The following is a 21610-nucleotide window of genomic DNA, read 5'->3' on the forward strand; positions in this document are numbered from 1 at the left end:
TAACAACTCGGTGGTGGACAGGAACATTGCGTGTTAAATTGCAGCCATTTGCAGCCGTGCAATTAAAGCACGTAAAGAGCATGAGAGGCAGTAAATGCGACGCTTATTATATCACACTGTTCTCGCTTGTTCTGTGTCCGGAGCTCCAAGTCAAACTTTACATATACGAGGCTCCAAATGTAAAATTAGGAATCTAAGCGCGCGTGATGTCGACACGTTGACTTTTTTTTATTTATCCTTATATGCGGAGGCAGCAACTGTTGGATTGCCAATTTAGCAGACACATGTTGTTTTTAATTAAACAGCTCCCGACCAAGCTGTGCAACTTAAATAGACTGTGGCGGCTGAATTAGTTACAGCATTTTAGAAAAAGTGTAGTTTCAAACTTCCTAGACGTTTTTAATGACATGATATGTTAAAATACTGATTATCATCGTAATGTTACGTTAAAATACAAAAAGAGAAGACGAAGCAAAGCGCCTCGGCCCTGACCACATCACCGCCGAGCCGATAACGACGTTAAAGCATCAACCTTGAGTGTAATGCTGAGATTATACAAGCTACAGACTAAATAAAACGTGTAAAATCTAAACGTGTTCATATAAAACTTTTTGTTAGTGTTGATCTCCGTTTCCACGGGGTATGACTAAGAACTGGAGAACCATCAGTAGACTCTTGTAACGTACGCAATGTTCACTACTCCAGGAAGTAGTCCGACCCTTAGCAACCACCTAGCAACAGAGAGGATTTTTAGTCTCCAACTGAATAAATACAGAACATGGAAACACTAAACTGCTCAGCTAGCTCAGTCTAGTTGGAACTAAGATATCTGATGAACTAAGATATCTAATGAACTAAGATATCTAATTAACTAAGATATCCATGCACTCGTGTTTTTAACATTTTAGCACCGTGTCGTGTTAAAACCAAACCGGTCCACATCTCCATCAACCAATGAACGACAAGTGTCAAACTCACTCACAAAACTTCTTCCCTTTTAATTTCAAAATAAAACAGGATGTTTGTAACTATGCATTTGCAACTTTAAAAATCTATTTTTTCCACTCTTCCAATCTTACTCCCAATGAACCGAATAAATTGTCTTTTAACATTAGCTTTATTACAAACTACTCTCTTCTTTAACCTGGCTAAACACAGTTAAGAGTTCCCTTAATTGGCAATATATAATTACACTTCATCTTTCTGTGGATTTGTTTACTGCGGGACTCGAACTGACCACCTTTTGTGCTGCATTCAAGAGCCTTACTGGAATAAAATGCATTAAACTCTACTTATTTAAAAATAAAAATAAAATTGAGGATCAATTAAATCTTTTTAGCTTATTGTTGTGCCTGTTTGTATCAGTGAGCTAACTGCTAACATGCTAACCAATAACAACAATCTATCAGGCAGGTGATCCGTCACTCATCCGGCACCACGTTAGACTTCTGGCTGAAAGCACTAATAAAAAGAAAAAGGGTCGAAGTTAACGAGCCATAAAATATCAGAATAATAAGACACCAGCCGGCTCAGTGTTGTTGAATTAAATCCATTTTACAACAAAGGATTAACAATATATTCACTTTTATTAATAAATTATACATCTATACAATAGATCCTTAATAAAACTGCAGCTATACAAATCATTAAGAAGTGACCACAGGATATTTACCCATTGCAAAAGAACCGAAACACTCGGAGAGGTGAAGTGTCCATTTGCTGACACCTGTCACATCTGGAGGACGTGCACGTGGAGAGGGTCCCGGCGGCCGTCCTGGTGGGCTTTTTTTTTCTTTTTTTTCAGTCATGTGATCTGTAGCCATGGCAACGACGCAGCTCCATCGGTCCACATACTCCCCGGAGTTGGGAGTGAGACATCTCTGTGTTCCTTAAAATATATCATACAGACATTTGGAGTCCCGAGAGGATCAATTATAACGACTCTGACCATTTAGTGTCATGACAAGACACAAAAAAAAAAAAAAAAAAAGAAAGAAAAAAAAAACCCACCACCTTCCTGTCAGCCTTTGAAGATTCGGGACTCAACCCTTCTTGTTGAGCCTGTTAAGTTGAAAGCATAACTGATGTTGACAAAGACAGCCGTCCTGCCGGAGAGCAGCGGAGGCTGCCGGATAACGAGCTCAGTGTGTGATAATGTGGAGCCGAGCCTGACGAGCCTCATTTATTTAATTTGGGTGACATCGTTTTTTTCCCCCTCCGGCATCACCTTTGGGTCAAAATCTAGAAGCAAGGATCTAAAAAAAAAAAAAAAAAAAAAAAATTTTTTTTTTTTTTTTAATCCGTGCTTTAATTTAGTTAGGGTCTCCAGCTTTTTTTTTCTCTATGGATTTCTCTGAGGCTCTACCAGTGTAAGATCTATAAAAAAAAGTACGCTGCTTGAAATACATAGAAAACATCACTTCAGTCCCTGTAATTCAAGTCAGGAATAAATAAGTTCAGTCAGGTAGCGTATCTGTTTTTTTTTTTTCTTGCTTGCAAAAAAAAAAAGAAAAAAAAAGCTCCCGGTGAGTTTCAAACTCAGGGCTGCTGCTTTGAGTTTGCTCGCTGGGTCTTCGTCGCTACGTCGGAGCATCGCAAACCCCGCTGCTGTGATTTTTACACCCAACACGTCCTGTACAAGTCAAACCGCTGCCTGCATGCCGAAGAACACCACACACTGTCAGACGTCGTGTGAAAGTAGTTCCTGTTTCTGCCTGCGGAGGGAGTCCGGGTTGATAGTTGCGCTGCTTTTTGCTTAGTTTTGTGTGAATCTCTGGTTTGGTGTGTATTTAAACTTGCGGTGCGGGAGCTTTTTTTTCTCCCCCTATCTGTCAGCGAGAGGAATTACACAAAACGCTGTGGACACTTGCTAGCCGTTCTGTCGCTGCTGAAAAAAACGGCGAATAAATGGCGTGTTTCACTGTCGAGAGTTTGATCCATTCGGTCTGACGACGTCTGGAAAGGACACGATTAAAATGATTTTATCCCGAATTTATTCAGCGTCGGGCTGAACAGGAAGTTCTGCAGGAGTGTCTCACCGGACGGCACGTTCCGGATCGCAAACTGTTTCTTTGTACTTTTTATGGCCGCTACAAAAAGTTATATTGTGTACAACTGGGACTTCATCATAAAAATAGGTCTGGAACGAGTACGCTTCCTTTCAATGCTCCTTCTTCTTCCTTTTGTGGGCGGAGCTTTGGCGCCACCAACTGTCTGGGTCGATTAATATGATCTGGTGTCCAATCCTACCAGAAATCCTATAAAAGTGAAAAGAGGTCACCATTGTGCTACCTGATGATGTCATCTGTCCTCTCAACTTTTTTTTTTTTTTTTTTTTTTTTCAGTTTCTGGTGTTTTTGTTTCGTTCGTCTCCCTCACCTCTGACCTCTGGCCACGTCCTCTTTCTTTGAGACGATCCTCCAGAAATTGTGTCTTCTATCTAGGTCTCCCTCTCTTTTTTTTTGTTTGTTTTTTTATTCATTGTGCCACATGAGCCTTTTTAAAGGAAAGTGGGTTAGCGCTGCTGCGGGAAGGAGCCTGTTTAGGATTCATCAGCGCTGATGGTGCACAGCTGTGTGAATGCTGATGTTCACCAACGCCTGTTTCCACACACACACACACACACACACACACACACACACACACACACACACCAATGCTGCGCTCGAATGTTGTGGTATTTACCATGAAGAAGAGTCAGTATGAATGGCGCCCTCTTGTGGTTTCCACGACGTCGGACCTTTTCTATAAAGCTTTGAGTTCACGAGTTGTGACCAATCATCATCTAGTGGCACTCGGTGGTATTGCAGCTTAAGATTTTTTCATGTCAGCCTTATTTTTCGGACTCCAGAAGCTACGAACACTTTTGTTTCCGGTCTGTGGTTGTGAAGTTGTTTTGCTGCCGTTTCCAGAAAGGTCAGAGGTCATGGAAGTTCATGTTTGGCTGGATGTTAATCTGATATATTGTTTTAGTCATAGAGTTTGTCTTCATAACTTAGATAGCAGCCTACATCTGAGGAACACGTTGATCTTCCAACGGCCTCATCTTTCCTCTCTGTGTCTTTGTATTTCCTATTAGCATGCTAAACTGTTAGCCTCTGAGGCTTCTAGATGCCGTCCACGGTTAACGAAGAGTTAAAACCTGCTTTTAATGGGCTTTTTCTGGTTCGTCGGTCTCGGCGCTGCAACAGTCGACAGCGAGGTCGAGCATGACGGGGAGCTTCTCTTCTGCTGTTGGTGGCACGTGGGAGGCGGAGCCCAACAACTCGTCTCCGTGGGGATAAAAATGCATATGCAAATTAGGCACTCATACAGTTATAGGCAGTATCGTCCTCCTTTTGTTCTTCTACAACGTTTCACCAGCACTGGAAAAAAAGAAACCCAAACACAGCAGCAGCGTATCTTACAGGCCCGACCCGCCTCGCCCACCGACACGCCTTCAGCCTCCCGGGGTTCAAACCGAACGTGTTCGGGACGGACAGCAGTGTCGCCTCGCCGCGTTCATCGTTTGCTTTACACGTGTTTTTTTTTTTTGTTGTTTTTTGTTTTTTTGCAATGACAGAAACCACGGCGGCTCGATTCTGACAACGTCACCAACATCACAGACACTAACAGCCGCTGGCTCGTGGGCGGCGAGCGGGACGGCAGCGTCTCTGGGCGCCTCCCACCTCCCAACCCCGCAGCAGCTCGTCCACCTGTCCGAGAGGTGAGTCCGGGGCTCCCGGCGCTCAGATGTAGTACTCCTTCACGTTGTCCCTGATGGGGTTGTGCAGGTGCAGCTCAGTCCGGTAGTCCGTGTACACGCCGGGTTGGTGCTCCTCCTTCATGCTGCCGGCGCTGCCGGCGCCGCCGCCGCCGCTCCTCCGGGCTCGCCGCTGCTGGTAGAGGAGGCGGCTGATCACGGCCAGGGCGCATCCGGCGATGAAGACCACCGCTGTGACCACACCTGGGGACACAGTGGGGGGAGGAGATGGAGGGAGGGGGCATGAAGCTGTCAATCACGGCTACAGAGGCGCCATCCCTACATACTATTTCTTTTTACTTTTTTACAGCAAAAATTCAAGGGACAAAAATAAAATGAAAAGAATTAAATCAGTGAAAGTGGAAAATAACATTCATATATAATTTTTTCATGGATGTTTTTTAAATTCAGACATTTTTGTCCTAACGATCCTTTTTATTTATTTATAATATGTCAAAATAAATGGTTTTAATATTTGACATATGCCAGACTGTAATATGCAAAAAAAAAAAAAAAAAAAAAAAAAAAAAAAAGGCACGAAACAGCTGGAAAAATAATAAATATTTGATTTAAAAAAAAGATACAAAAAATATTGGCATTATGTGAACAAATTGGTATTTAAAGGGTTATAATCCTGAAAATAAATGATTATTTGAAAGTTATGATCAGCATTGATGTTAAATTAAAATAATAAGAAAATAATAACAGAATATTTTTGAATGGTAGTTTTCTGACATTTTGTGTCCCCAAAGAATGAAGAAAACATGTAAACAGAAACGAGCTCTCGCCCTCCACTTCCTGTCTCCCTCTGTCCAATACAGTTTAAAAAAAAAAAAAAAAAAAAAAAAAAAAATGCACTTTAAAAGAATGAAACCCAGCGAGATGAATGGCTCCAATAAAATCAGGTTATGCTTTCTGATCTACGTTCAATTTTCAGAAGACGCTGACTCAGGCAGTCAAATTTCCTCAGGCAGTTCGTTCTGCCGCCTCAGGGTCCTGACAGCAGGAGCTCCGCCCCCCCCCTGCAGTCATTCACTAACCAAAGTCAGTTCCTTTAAATTGTGGTTTATTTTCCTTGAAATCTAACTGGAGCGTTCAACATTGTGTTTTTGATATTTTCTGTTGAAGGCGATTCAATTGTTTGGTGTCAAACTCTGTTCTGTGGATTCGGAGATTAATTTCAGGAAGAAAGAGCAGAATCCTCAAACAGCTTCACATGAAAGTATCCGGTGACTTTTTATGTATAAAAGAAGAAGAAAAAAACGATCAAAGAGTGGCGAGCTTTGATCAGCTGATTCAGAAAGCGTTCAAAGAGTTTCCTTTCTACTCATCACTGTGTTGTACATTTAATTTGAAACTTGAACTCAGCTCAGAGGTTCGTAGGAGCTCAACGATCCACAGACGTCATTCAGGACGACAGGATGCAGCTGCATAAACAGGCCCGCACGCTTTTAATGAGAAATCTAAGTTTTGAAATTTGAAGAAATTTGCATAAAAAAATAAATAAATAAAATAAAACAACATGTTTTTCTGCCTTGAAGCACAAAAAGGTATAATATTTAAAAACAATGTTGGTCCTGATTTAAAACCGGCTTCACACTGTGGAGCTCAATTTAAATTAATTCAACCCTGGATTTTAATGGAACCCTTTTACAAATTTGGGAATCGGACAGTTTTGTTTTTATGAAAAACAAAACAGCAGTTGCAGAATATTTGCCAGCATAAAGCAGCATGTGTTTGGGCTCCTATCAATAACTGTGTGGTTTAAAGTGTGTGTGTGTGTGTGTGTGTGTGTGTGTGTGTGTGTGGTTTAAAGTGTGTGTCGTGTCTCTGACTGGGAGGAGAAGCAGGGCGCAGCGGCTCCCCTTTTCAAGAAAGAAGAAAAATTCAATTTCAGACAAAGCGGCGATAATGAAAACGAGCTCAGACTGAGTTATGACAAGATTAGAAATAAGCATTAAGACGGAGGCTAATGGGCAAAATGACAAATAACAAACAGCTGGGACGAGTTTTCAATTAACTAAATTAGAAAAAACAACAACAACAGCAGAGAGAGAAACAGACCTGCGATCACAGCCAAGTCCTTCTGGGCGCCGTTTCCTTGCTGCTCCTTGTCTTTGTTCTCCGTCACAGGCTGATCTGAAGTTACACAACACAGGAACACACAGTTACACACAGGAACACACAATTACACACAGTAACACAGTTACACACACAGTTACACACAGTAACACAGTTACACACAATTACACACAGGAACACAGTTACACACAGTAACACACAGTTACACACAATTACACACAGGAACACAGTTGCACACACAGTTACACACAGTAACACAGTTACACACAATTACACACAGGAACACAGTTACACACAGTTACACACAGTTACACACAATTACACACAGTAACACAGTTACACACACAGTTACACACAGTAACACAGTTACACACAATTACACACAGGAACACAGTTACACACAGTTACACACAGTTACACACAGTTACACACAGTTACACAGTAACAAAGTCAATAAAATGTCTCCAGCAGTTATGTCGGTGTTGTTAGCTAAAGTCACTCCTTCTTAGAGAGAGAGAGAGAGAGAGAGATGGATAGTTACTTACTTTATTAATCCTACAAGGGGCAATTTTAAACATAAAAATGCACAGTATATACAATAAAATAGAACAATATTCAATTCAATTAAACTAACCAAACAATAGTGCAAGGATTTAAACAAACAGAAAAAAAACAACCAACGGTGTTATTGTTGGGTGATTGATTTGGCCAGAGGTGATGAATTGTATAATCTTATTGCAGTGGGCAGGAATGATCTCCTGTATCTGTCCTTATGAGTTTTCTTGAGGTCCATCTGAAAATAATCCCTCATTCATAAGATTGAAAAAGACCTGTTTTTGGGGGCGTGTCTGTTTGATTGACAGGCCAGTTCACAGGGAAATCCCTCATGTTTAACGAAGGAATCAGAGCAGCCTTTCGAAGTAATCCTTTTGGTTTTGTTTTTGACATTTTCTGTCACAGTTTCTGTAATGTTTTCAAGATTCATATTTATTGATGCTGAAAGTGTTTGTGAAGTTAACAGCAGCAGGAAACGAATATTTACTGAAGCATAATAGCATCTTGTGAAAAAAAATACTCGGTTGACTTGAACAGGGATGTGAACACACACACCTGTATTCATAGTCCCATTATGACTTTACAGATCTATAACAATCTCCACCACCTCTGCTTCTTGTAATCAACACATCATGCTGCTGATAAACGTTCATCATGTCATCGAAGCTCCAATCTGCTGCCTTCGGCTCAGAAAACCAACACACGGCGTGTCGTAGCATGAATCAAAAAGCTGCTGGTGTTGGCTCGGCTGCATCTGTTCTGTGGAACAGATGGATCTCTGCAGAGCAGCCCCCCCCCCCACCTCACGCACACACACCATACTCTGTCTGTCTGAAACTATAGAACAAAAAAACCACAAACAGCTCTGATGTGTTCGGCTCAGACAGACTGTAATTATCCATATTCACCAGTTCGAAGACAGTCGGACTGACGTGTTCGTTTTCAGACAGCCGGCAGGCGTCAAGAAGAACGTCGCAGGCTCCGATCACAAGTCCACAAAACTCACTTTGATCCAGGACCGATCACCGAAGACCGAACTTGTGAAACGCTTTGTAGTTTCTGACAAACAGGAAGCTCCGTGAGAAGTGTCGCTCGAGTGGAATTCGAGGTCACGACACGGGGAGCCGTGTGCTCGGCGTTCAAAATATGGTATCGTAAAAACATCACGGAGGGCGTCTAGAAGCCACAGAGGCTAACAGTTTAACATGCTAAGTGGGAGGTGGTGTAGATAAAGACGCAGAGGGAAAAGATGAGGCCGTTGGGAAGATCAAAATTTTCCTCAGACGTAGATTATTATCTAAATTATGAAGACAAACTATACGTGACTAAAACTACAATATATTAGCTGAACATCCAACTAAAGATGAACCTCCATGACCTCTGACCTTTCTGTAAACGTCAGCAAACAACGTCACAACCACAGACTGGATATAAAAGTGTTCGTAGCTTCCAGGTCTGAAAAATGGTTCCGATGCAGAAGTGTCTTAAGCTGCAATACCGCCGAGTGCCACTAGAGGTCGGCTACAAAAAGCCTCCGGCTCCGTAGACTCCCATTCAACTTCTCTCATCAAATACAAAGTCAATAAAATGTCTCCAGCAGTTATCTCGGTGTTGTTAGCTAAAGTCACTCCTTCTTATTAGTTTTCTGGAGGTCCATCTGAAAATAATCCCTCATTCATTAGAAAATAAGATTCAGAAAGACCTGTTTTTGGGGGCGTGTCTTGTTTGATTGACAGGCCTGTGGTGCAGTTAGGTTACGGTAACTTCCACGACCTCTGACATTGATTTCTCTTACGTCTTTATTATCTCTTGGACTCTGCCTCAACTTTTCCTTCGTGTTTCTGTCTCCCTGACAAGTTTTCTTCAACCTGCTCATCGTGAGTGAAGTTTTTTTTAATTTTTAATTTTAACCTCCTACCAGCAGCGTTTCTGCCTTTTGGATCCTCCTTCCTGTAAAAAAAGGTGAACCAGTGCTGCAGGCCGATGCGCTGAGGAATTAATTAGTGCTGTAATGACCGTATTTATCATTGATTACCGTGTCAGTGATTTATTTAATTAGTCACCTCGTTATGAAACGTCAATTAGTGACGATGTCTCGTTATGAAGATGAAAAGAAAAGCAGGAAAAACACCCGTTGAGAAAAATAAAATATAATCTGGACGGATGATTGATTTACAGTTTTTTTGGTCTTTTTTCAGGACTCTTAAAATTCAGAGAATCTGATTTGAGTGACCCTGAAACCAGCTTATGCAGACAACCGCGCGTGTGTGTGTGTGTGTGTGTGTGTGTGTGTGTGTGTGTGTGTGTGTGTGTGTGTGTGTGTGTGTACCTTGCAGAGTGTGCGACGTGGACTCAGCCAGAGCTCCGCAGTTGGATTGGACCATCGGGCCCCGGATGGTGATGAGCGAGCTCCCCCGATTGGTCAGCGCCGCCTTCAGCGGGGCGACGTGGTTGAACTGCACGGAGGACAGGCAGCCGATGAACCCTTTGGATGCCGCTTGCACCAACTCCTCGTTGAAGCTCTCCATCCCTGCAGAGACACCGAGGGGGAGAAAATAAAATCCCGGAGCCGGTCGGGGAGAGGAGGGAGAGGGTGGGGGGAGGACGAACAGTAAATGAAGGATGTCGGAGGATCACGGAGGGACTTACGGGTGACTTTGCCCAGCGTCAGGGATCTGATTAGGATCAGCTCTGCATCCGATGACAGTGTGTACTTTCTGTGGATGTCCTGGTCGATCTGGTTTAGCGGAGAGAAATCAAATAACAAGACGATTACGAGAAATCCAAACCGAGCTAACAGCAGCTCGCTGCGGTAGATTACAGGCTGATAAACGCACTCCGCAGCTTCTCGGCAGGACCTCCCTCCTTCCTCCTGCTATAACAAGTCTTACAGAGTTACACCGAGTCGTTCAGGAGTTTTGAACATACTGTTCATGATGTCATTATGAATCCAGCATGTTGTCGTCCTTTCTGTCACTCTGCGGTGACGGTTTGGGTCTTTTTTTTTTTAGGGTTTTTCAGCCACATTTAATGGTCTTCATGTCGGACAGTGTATCATGCATCGCATGAAGAAACGCGGAACACGTCGCATCATGTGCCCTCTGATCTCTGTGCGTCTCACTGCGGGCGGAGCTCCGCCTCTGCTGCACTGACACAGGTGGAGGGAGCGAGGGGAGATCGTCCGCTCGTTAATCCATTGCGTTGACAGCGTCGTTCTCTCGGACAGATTAGAAAATAAAGACATTTATTAAATGGATCCACAAAATATACCTGGACGACCCGAGGAAGTAAGTCTACGTATGGGAAACGGTGCATGTTGTTGTTGAGCTACTCAGAACCGGGTCACGGGCTGCAGGTTGGAGACTCCTGGATCTACACGCAGCAGAAATGTTGAATGAAACACACCTCCTACTCCTTCTGTGCGAGTGATCCTTCGTGCATTTCTTGCATTGTGTGTTTAGTACGGACTCGGTAACATGTAAAATGTCCGTGGCTCACCTGTACGTAGAGATTTTTCCCGACTCGGTGGATGCGGATTCGATGAAGTCGGCCGTCTGCCAGGTTGCCGAGGGCGGGGCTGAACACGTCCGGACTCCTGTCGGCCTGGAGGTGGTACCAGATCTGCAGACTCCCTGAACACACAGCACGGAAACACATGCAGCATCCACAGACTGTCAATAAAAGAGGACGTAACTTCTCGAGTTAAAATGGTTCCGATACAGAAGTGTCTCAAGCTGCAATGCCACCGAGTGCCACTAGATGTCGGCTCCAAAAAGCCTCCGGCTCCATCGACTCCCATTCAACTTCTTAAAACAACCCATGTTTTTGGGGGCGTGTCTGTTTGATTGACAGCCCTGTGGTGCAGTCAGGTTGCAGCTATCGGTGGGCGGGACGTAGTATCGTCAGGTTTCCGACCAGATCTGTCAGATCCACCGCTAGCTCCTCCCCCAGCTCGTTCAAATATGGTCACTTCCTGCTTCGTAACGACGTCACATGTTTCAGACGTGACCAGAGAGGAGACAGGCTCGTGTATGAACAGAGAACTCCATCCAAGCTTCCTCAAGAGCCCGTAAATATTTATCTCTTCGCTCCAAAAACCGAATGAGTCAATATGAGCTCAGTGTTTCTCTCCCTCCCCTCCCCCCAACACACACACACACACACACACACACACACACACACACACACACACATACACAGATCAAAGAGTCAGAGAGCTATGCATTGTGAAGTGGAGCTGGGTCAATATTACAATTCCCAGTGTGAGTGAAGGGCTTTGAGTCGTGATTCATTTCAGACGCTGGGAGCGCTCCGGCAGACCAAGGTCACCGTTGATGTAGTGTCTCTGCCGCCCTTCACTGTTTACACACACACACACACACACACACACACACACACACACACACACACACACACACACACACACACACACACACACACACGGCGTTCGGGTTTAACGCACACGAGTGGATTAGGGCTGCGACCGGCTAAAAACTGCACGCAGGTGTAGCTCCTGTCGCTCTCAGGTTCTGGATGCAGGTCTGAAGTTGTCAGCTTACAGCTGCGAGGCCTCGACAGAGTCAGAGGATGAAGAGGATGAAGACGCTGAGACGGCGCTGACAGCTGGAACCACTGCTACTAATATGATGATGTGTTTTCTGTGTTGTCAGCGGAGGTGGCTGCTTTTATTTTTTAAGTCTATTCATGTTTTATTTCATGATTATAAAGGCAGATTTAAACGTTTTACCCTTTGGACAAACACGGATGTTTATTTCATACACGGACTGCAAGAAACCAAGAAGAGTAAAATCTGCTCATCGGCCTGTGAACGCACGACGGTGTTATGTCGTTATTATGCAAGCAAAAAAAAAACAACAACATTTGAGAGCAAATTTTTAAGTAAAAATATATGAACTGAGGATGAAAGTGTTTTCAATGCAAACAAATTCGTTCTTACAGTTTTGGTCACAGAATTTGGTTTTGTTTTGTTTACGAAACTGGACTTTTTGTCGACCATCAGTGAGGTTATCGTTGGTTTGTGACCGTTACGAAGCCTCCAGTTCAGATTCTGTCCGTCACCAATCTTTGCTAGTTCAGAGCGGTCTGGAGCAGGAAGTGACCATATTTGGATGCGTTGGGGGGAGGAGCCAGCGGTGGATCTGACCGATCTGATTGGAAACCTGACGATACGTCGTCCCGCCCACCGATAGCTGTAACCTGTATGCACCACAGGCCTGGATGTCGTATAAAACTCTGAATTCTGTGATCAAAACGAACAAAACTGTAAAAACAAATTTTTTTGCAATAAAAATAATTCTGTTCTCAGTTCATATCTTTTTTACTTTGCAGTGTGAGCAATTTCTTCTAAAAACATTTTTATTTTTTGAAATTTTTTTTGCTGCATAATAAAGACCCAACAAATACAAAATTCCTACTGGTGATATTTTCATGCTCTCTGCATCACAAGTTTCAGATGTGGAGGTTTTCAGGGCGCTCCGTGCTCCTGTAATCATCTCCTGCTGGAGTGCAGATGGATTCTGATTGGACGCTGCATCTTGAAGTGGATTCTCTTCCCTCCACCGTGTTCGTCCGCCTCGCGGGGAACGTTAAGTGGAATGGAAGCAATCTCTCGTGTACTCATTGTTCGGTTACCATGGTACCAAATGGCGAGTACTTGATTTGCGTCGGCCTGTGAGTGCGGGAATTTAAAATAAAGAAAAGGGGGTTTTCGAGTGGCTCAGCGCAGCAGGGAGGTGAGTGAAACGTCACGGGAACATGAAGAGGAACATCTGACGGCGGGATGTAAAAAAGTCTGCGCTATGACGTCTTAGATATTTATAATATAATTCAACTCAACATCGTTTCCACAAATTCTGCTGTTACAAAGCCAGCGTGTTCAGTGTTTGTTTATGTCATAATCAAGCAGCAGGATCATGTTGATTTTGTTCAGATATGATATTATTATTTTCTCTGATAAAACGATGGTGTTGCAAAAACCAACAAAAACTCTTAAAAATTCCCCTTTTTGGTGTTCTGTTGCATTTTATCAGAATATTTGATTAACTGTTGCTTATTGTTGTTTTATTAAATGTATGCAAAGAGATTTTTTTTTTTTTTTTTAAAAGCTCTATAAAAATAGAGATATTGTTAATATAGAGAGCATCGATGAACCCGAAGAGAAGTTGTTGTTTTTTAGTTTTTGTAATCATATTAGAAAAACAAAAGTATGCAGCTTATCTCGTAATTATGACATCTTTTCTGGAATTCATGAGAAAAATTGAAGGTGTACGGTAAAGTTCAGGAGGAATTAAACGGTTCTTTCAAGGTATACCGGAGCTACAACCTAGTTTTCACGAAAGGACTCCTGGAGGAATCAGACCGGCCTCTCTGCACAGCGGCTGTAGGAGGAGTCGGCAGGGACCGTCTGAAAAGTGCAACACTGAAGCTGCTGCAAAAATATTCAATAATTTAAGTCTGTCTCAGTGAAGTATCACATAAATCACATTTTACCTACTGGTGGTCTCCAGTTGGTTATACTACATGATGTTGCCTAATTGTGATGATTTGTTTTAATGAGGACAAATATTTAATAACTTTACTCCAAATACCAACAGTCTGCTGCTGGTTAGAGGCCACTACAACTCTGAGTTTATGAATATCTGCCTCGGCATCGTTTTTATTGGGATGTTGTGATATTTAATGTGATTTATGTGACACTTCACTGAGAGAGCCTTAAATTATTGAGTATTTCGCCAACATCTTCAGTGTTGCACTTTTCAGACGGTCCCTGCTCCGAGGAGGACTTCTTTTAATGAGCAAATTCTGTTTGAACAACCTTCAGTCATTGTGTCGATGATTCGAGAAGTTTAAATCTGCTGATATCTTTCCAACTTTCGGGCCGACAGCTTAGCTTATCTCATCATTATGAGATCCGGATCTCGTAATTATGAGATAATCAGTCATAATTACAAGATAAGCTGCCAATTTTTTTTCCCCGTTTTTCTTTTTTTTTTTTTTGGTTTAAATGATAACGCAAAGCGCTTATGTCGTTTTTAACCAAAAATATCTGAGCATGAAAGTGAATAAAAATCTGATCCCTTCGAGCCCTCAAAATAAAGTTCTGTAAACCTGCAGAGACGATAACTGGGCTCCGGTGTTTGTGTGAAGAATACGGCTGCTGAATTTAATGCATCCTGCAGCGTAAATAAAGGCTGCGGATACCGTTCGGAGAGGACAACAAGGACTGAACTATGTGGATCGTTAAAGACGAGGTCGTCTCTACGTACCGTTGCGTGCCAGGATGACGGCGATGTACTGCTGGCTGAAGGTGCTGACGGTCAACAGCATGGCGGGCCGCTGCGAGGTGGCGAAGCTGAAGGCCGCGTCCTCTCTGGCCCGGCTGTCCGCCGACACGCTGGACGCCTGCGAGCTGCGGTTCTGCATCACGGAGAAGGGCTCCTGGAAGGTGTAGGTCACCGAGGACTCCCGGTCGAAGGACACCGACACCTCTGCACGTGGAGGGGGGGTGGGGTGGGGTGGGGGGGGGGGGGGTGGAGGACGGAGAAAGTTGTCAAGAGCCTCAGAGAGGAAAAGCTGCGGGGCGGTTTGAAACTTTGGAGTGGAAACCCCTTCAGATACCAGGTGCTCCGACACCCCGACTCTGAGGGGGAGGAGGAGGGGGAGGGGGGGGGGGGGATTATTGACCTCCCTAAAAAAAATACGCAGCTTTAGCGTCCAACTCTGCAGCAAAAACATGTCCCAGTCTCACCAAGTCTGTAAGGCTTCGCTACACCGCTTCTCGTTCCCCTCGCGCGCAGAGCCGCCTCCACCGACGCACAAACAGCTTTGTTGATGTGGAAAAAGCGGCCCGGCTCTGTTCGAGGCCGGCTCGTCCTCTCCGTCGGACCTGACGGGCCTGCAGAGCACCGGTGGAGCGTCGGCGGGCCTTCGAAGACGGCGACGCGGGCGGATTGTCGGAAACGGCGACGTCACCGTGCGCCGACACGCACGACTCCGAACGCACCGCGGCACGTCGTGAAAACGTATCAAAAAGACACGTTTCTGGCTCAGGCTCGGTAATTCAGACCTCATGACTCCACCCCTTCACCCCACTGTCGTCCTGGTAACAGGGAACCAGCAAACAACATCCATTCGTCCTCTGAGCACATATTAGCAGTGTGGTCCCCGGGAACAGAGAATGTCATGATGCCACGGTGAAGTTGACCTTTGACCTTTTGGATATAAAATGTCATCACTGCATCGTTTAATCCAGTTAAGACATTTGAGGGAAATGTAGTCATAATTAATGTCTACGAATTATTCTGAGAACAGGACGGACGACCCGAAGACAGTAAGCAGCTCGAGCGGGACGCGTCTCTGTGGAGACGGAGTAGATGACGTCGTCCACAGACTCACACTGCTCTACTCTCTCCTCTTTGTAATTGTGTATTTGTTATGTGTTTGTGTATTTGTATATTTGTGTGTTGGTGTATTTGTGTGTGTTTGTGTATTTGTGGTGTATTTGTGTGTCTGTGTGTATTTGTTGTGTAGTTGTGCGTCTGTTGTGTCTCTGCAGCAGATCATTTGTTCTAATGCATTTTAAATGTGCGAGGACGAGTATTAATCGCCTCTTCCATTACTCCTCCTCCAAGTTTCTCTGGAACGGAATAACCTCGACAATGATGGATAATCCGTTTGTTATAATCAGCATCAATCGATTAAAGCATTATGGTATGTGTCGCACCTCCCCCGCCCCTCACCCCCCGCCCCTCCACCGAGCCGACTCACCCTGGTTGCAGGCGGTCCCTCCGAAGGCCGACTGCGAGCAGTCGCAGATGTACCCGTTGCTCTTCTCGACGCACCTCCCTCTGTTGTGGCACAGGCTGCTGGAGCCGCTGCAGTAGCCGGGGCACCCCGAGCTCACGCCGGGCGTCATCCTGGCCCGCTCCTCCAGGTCAAAGGTCGCGCCGTTGACGGTCAGAGAGCGGATGCAGCCCAGGAAGCCTCTCTGCTGGGACGCCGTTCCCCCTGCGAGGAGGAGGAGTAGGAGTAGGAGTAGGAGGAGGAGGAGGAGGAGGAGGAGGAGGAAGAAGAGGAGGAAGCGGCCGTCACAACGGGAAAGCATCTGCGGCAACGACGACTTCATTCCTGCCGAGTCGGAACTTTAACTTTAACGCGGCGCAGCGTCACTCGGGCCGAAAGCGTGTTTCCAGGAGACGTCACCGAGAGGAAACACAGAAGAGCGCCGGTGAGCAGCTGCTGATTTGCGCTCTGCAGAGGTGGAAGAGTGATGACTCCGAACGGAAAACACATTCCACCGTTGTACTCATAATTTATCAGAGGAAAAAAAAAAAAAAAAAATCATCTCCTCTCACGACCACCCGAGGCTGATAAATGAGACTTGTTAAATCCTGTATTGTTTCAGCTGAAGTGAACCTCTGCCTTTACACTGTATATATATTGCAGTATATATATTCCCTCGGTGGAAATGTGGCTGGAGGTCCTCGTATTAAAACACCTCCGCTGTGTGACGGCTGCACGGATGATTAAAACGGAGCTCCGTGTCTGAAGCTCCAAAATCGTTCAGAAACATCAGGGAGACTCGCGCTCTGTCACTTCATGCAAATTCAACCAGCCTCTGGAACATCTGCAAGGAGATTAGAGTTTTCACAATTCCTCCAAACTAAAAGCTCCTCAGCAGAAGCTCCGCTTCCACACAGTAAAACTTTCAAAATAAAACTCTCACTTCATCAAGTTTTATTTTGAATGTTTTACTGTCTTACACTCAATAAAGAGAGTTTTCCAAAATAAAACTCTCAAATGAAGAGAGTTTTATTTTGAAAGTCTTACTGTCTTACACTCACTAAAGAGTTTTCCAAAATAAAACTGTCTTTATTTGAGAGTTTTATTTTGGAAGTGTACTGAGGAACTTTATGCTCTGGAGGAATTGTTTGAATTTTGCAAAATTGCATCACAAATAATTTTATAACCAACAAGACTTTTGAATTTCTCCGTCATCAAAACAGGAAGTGACAAATAGTTTGTTTTAGTGTCGAATGAATGTGATTTAATAATCATCTAAAGCTCTTATTTTGACAACGGATGTATTCTTTGTTTCTATATGACAGTCACAGACTGTCTGATCTGGAAAGATACGTGACTTTTATCAGATATTTCCAGATATTTATGTGATGTGTAGAATGATTATTATCACAGGAGGTGATTCAATATTGCTCTTTCTCTATTATGTAGTAATTAAAAATAGATATTTTCCTTGACAGGTAATTTTGCTGCAGACAAATCACATAAAACTCGGCAAATTGCTTTCTGATTGCAAAAAAAATCCCCCCAAAAAACTCCATGAAATCCCTGCAGGCGCTGGTTTATGTACTTCTTGTAATTTCTCAAACCTCACTCCGCCTGATGGGGTTGAAAACTATTTTTCTTATCAATAGAAAACAGTTTTGTTCACTTGGCCGCACAGCTGAGGAACTCTTACTGACTGAAAGTTTAAAAAAACAGCCTGCAGCTTAAAGAGTTGACCCATGTTAAACTGTGGTAGTCTGAAAACCACACAGTCTGAAGTAGAAGTACAAACACAGCCAAGTGACAATATGTAAAAGTCCTGCAGGAAAAACTAAAAGTACAGCAGTATTAGAAGTTAAATATGCAGTATTAATTCAATTTAATTCAATTTATGAAGTGCCAAATCAGAGCGCAGCAGGTTATTTCAGGGCATTTAACACCACTTAAAGCCCTGACAAGAGAACTTTACAATATAGAGAGAAGCCAGCTATTTCCTCGTGAGCAGCTGGAAGGAAAAACTCTCTTTTAACTGTCAGAAACCTCCAACAGAAGGAAAAACTGTTTTTAAGTCAAATCTTCATCTGAGAAGGAGCGGGGCTGCTAACAGACTGTTAAGCTTTACAGTATTTGTGCTTTTTAGTTTTTTTTTTTTTTTAATTCTTTTTACATTTTGTAGTGTAGTAAAAAGATTTAGTAGTTTTACCTTAAAAAGTACAAATACCTCAAGATGTATTTGAGTAAAAGTACTTTCCACCACTGCACGAAGGTACTTTCTGACTTCCTGAAAGAGCCGACGTCTGAACGGTCTGACTCAGAGGTAATAATTCCATGACCTGCTAGTTTGTCGCTGAAACCCATCATTTAAATGTTAATGAGTGCTGAGCGCAATCAGCGATGCATTCACAGTCAGCCCGACTTCCCGGTTAGAGTCAGACAGTGAAAAACTGAACCACTCATCAAACGGTTTCGACTAAATTAGCAATTAAGGCCTTTATAACAGCCGCGGTCCCACGTGTTCACATCGTAACTTTGTTTTCCGGCGGAAATGAAAATGACACCTCCGTGCCTCCTGAAGCTGAAAGCGGAGATCCGCGCAGGATTATTACCTCCGTTTGTCCTTTCGCTCATCTTATTAATTATTTCTTCAGGTAAATGAACCGTCAGCCGCCGAGGCCGCGCGGGAGAACACGTGAAACGCCGGTTATGATGGAGTCTCCGTCGCCGTGTTATTACAGAGACACATTAAGATGTCAGAGAGCCGGAGAAATGCGAGCGCGGCCACGCTCCTTGACCAGGGCAACGATAAAAAAAACAATAAAATAAATGAGTTTTGGAGAAGGGCTTCAAGAGACGGCCTCGTGCGGGAGAGTTGTACAGCTTGCTCGGGTGATGTGTGAGCATTTAAACATGGCTGCGTTTGCTGTACTCGGTCCGCACACATGCTGGACAGAGACATTTAATTTGGTGTGACTACGAGGGCAGTTCAGAAAGTTCAGAGTCTGTTCTGGTCAACGCAGCCCAGAGAAACATCAGATTTCTGGTTCAAACTCTGTAAACGGTCAACAGAGACCCTCGAAACGCTTCAGAAAATCTACGGTGATGAAGCGACGAGACGGGCGAGGTGTTTCTGAGTGAAGTTCAACGTTTCAAGAGGGGGCGGAGCTTCACTGTACTAGACTGAAGAAGAAGGCGCGTCGGGTTCAGGAGACACAAAGGTGGGTTTTCTTTGTGTCGCCGTGAATTCGTCCCCCAGAGTCAGACTGTGAACACCGAGTTCCACTGGGACCTTCTGAGGCCCCTGAGGGGAAACACTAGTTGAAAACGGCCTGAATTGTGGCGCCATGGCAACAGGCTTCTCAACATTACAACAAAGCAGCTCACAGCGAGTTGAAGATTTTCTGTTCCCCGAAATGTGATGCAAGTAACAAGGCTGAAAAGCAAAATTGGACGACGGTGATCTTCGGGCACTGCTGGCTGCACCGCTTTAACAAACAGCCGTGATTCAGTAGTTGAAATCACTGCGTGGCCTCAGGTACACTCGGCTGTACGTGGGCGTGTTAAAGACTTTTGTTCCCTAAAATCTGATGTTTCTCTGCTCCAGTTTCAGGGCCGCGGTGAAATCACTAATGTTCACGTTAACATGTTGAACTCAGTGATGATGTTGAACTCTGAATACTTCCTCATGAAGGTTGTTGCTTCCTGCTGCTCTGTGTGCATCCCTGTGCTGCGTTCAGGAACAGACTCTGAACTGAAGGACCCTCGTAGTAACCAGGCAGCTTATTTTACCATATTAACAGTGTTTACATGTTGCTGCCCTACAGATGTGGTTCAAATCAGTTAATGCTGGTTATAATAAACCGCTGTCTCTCTGGAGGTGTATATACCCATTTTTTAAATATATAAATATAACGTGGAGCCTACCGACGAACAGCTGGCTGCTGAGCCGTAGGCGGTGGTGTCCGTCAGCCGCAGCCTCCAGGAAGCGGAGGGGCAGCTGGTCGACCTGCAGGGACGCCTCCTTCACGTTCCGCTCTGCCCTCACGTAGTGCCACTGTCTGTCATTCAGGGGGAGGTGGGACTTCACCGACAGGACCGCTGGACCGTTTCCCACATCAAAGGAGAAAGTCACCACCGAGGGAGCTGGGAGACGCAACACACACACACACACACACACACACACACACACACACACACACACACACACACACACACGACAGCCAGGTCAGCCTGAATGTGATATTAGGGCTTTTTTTTTTTTTTTTTATGTTCGTCTCTCTCCTGACTTTCTGATGCAACGCGATACAATGCTGCTGGGAAAACTTGATGACCTGCATAGATTTATGAGGGGGCTCGGCTGACAGCTCGTCAATATTTCACGAAGTCTCTGATGCTGCGGGAACACACAAGGGCTCAGATTATCCACACACGCACACACACACACACCAGAATCAACAACCTCGCATCGTTTCCAACACCGGTGAGATACCTGAAATTAGCCGTTTGGGGAGTTCGATTTCTTCAATGCAAATCTTTGTGATGTAAACACACATGTATATATTTGTTCTTCAATCGTCTCCACCTGAATTCATTAGGCTGCCCTACATGGGTCACACAGAGAAGCTTCGGTTCGTGTGATAGAGCGTGCCGCTGCTGGTGACGCTGTCATTAGGATTACATCACGCAGCACAGACCTGACAGCCGGCTTCACTGGGAAATTAAACTGTCAACTACCGTGCAGCCAGTGTTTCCATCTGAGGAAAGCAAAGCGTGTCACGGATGGCTTTTAAAGGTGTTCCTGCGCATGCTTTATATTTTTTTTATTTTCATGTACAGCATGTCGTCGTCAGAACGTTCACTCACAGCTGAGCTCCACTCGGATGAAGTCCTTGAGGCCCTGGTTCTCCAGGAACACCCCCGAAGGAGCGCTGCTCTTGAAGAAGAAGGAGATGTCGGAGGCGAGCTCCGCCTGCAGGGTGGGGAAGTAGAGGTACGACGCCTCCTGGTAGAAGGAGGCCGCGTTCCACGTCGACTCTGGAAGGAGAAGAGGAGCAGCGAGAGGAGAGGAAAGAACCAACGATCACCGACTGAAGGAGAACAAAGAGAAGTGCATCTTTTCATCGTCTTTAAAGTGATGAAATAAAAGAGGGATTCAGTGAAAACGGGAAGCAAAACTGACCTTCTGTGATGGTTAAACTAAATCCTTCCTATTTTTCCTACTGAAAGAACGCAACTGGTTCATATATATATATATATATATATATATTTATATAGTGGAGCTGCACAATTAAATTCTATTAAAATCACAATTCCTCCATAAGATGCTGCATTTTAATTCCAGACATCAGCTGCATCGAAAGAAGCGCTCCTCCTCCTCTTTCCCCTCGACCAATCAGAAGGCAGCGTTCCAGCAGTAAGGAGAATAAAACT

General features: G+C 44.4%; 1 protein-coding gene across 1 annotated transcript in view; it reads right to left on the bottom strand.

Moving 5' to 3' along the window:
* Nucleotides 1-1567: 1567 nt before the first annotated feature.
* cntnap5a (contactin associated protein family member 5a) overlaps nt 1568-21610 on the bottom strand; it is an 81855-nt gene continuing 61812 nt past the window's right edge. The window contains exons 16-24 of the mRNA XM_069154434.1: nt 21044-21214; nt 20105-20323; nt 16166-16405; nt 14665-14886; nt 10877-11010; nt 10028-10115; nt 9708-9908; nt 6806-6880; nt 1568-4945 (exon numbers count right to left, since the gene is read on the bottom strand). Of these exons, the coding sequence (XP_069010535.1) occupies nt 4728-4945; nt 6806-6880; nt 9708-9908; nt 10028-10115; nt 10877-11010; nt 14665-14886; nt 16166-16405; nt 20105-20323; nt 21044-21214 (1568 nt within the window). The 3' untranslated portion in view covers nt 1568-4727. The remainder of the gene's footprint in view (nt 4946-6805; nt 6881-9707; nt 9909-10027; nt 10116-10876; nt 11011-14664; nt 14887-16165; nt 16406-20104; nt 20324-21043; nt 21215-21610) is intronic.

The sequence above is a fragment of the Embiotoca jacksoni genome, unplaced genomic scaffold, assembly GCF_022577435.1.
Source record: "Embiotoca jacksoni isolate LCO1_2020_lvr unplaced genomic scaffold, fEmbJac1.0.p SCAF_2, whole genome shotgun sequence".
NCBI classification, from domain to species: Eukaryota; Metazoa; Chordata; class Actinopteri; family Embiotocidae; genus Embiotoca; species Embiotoca jacksoni.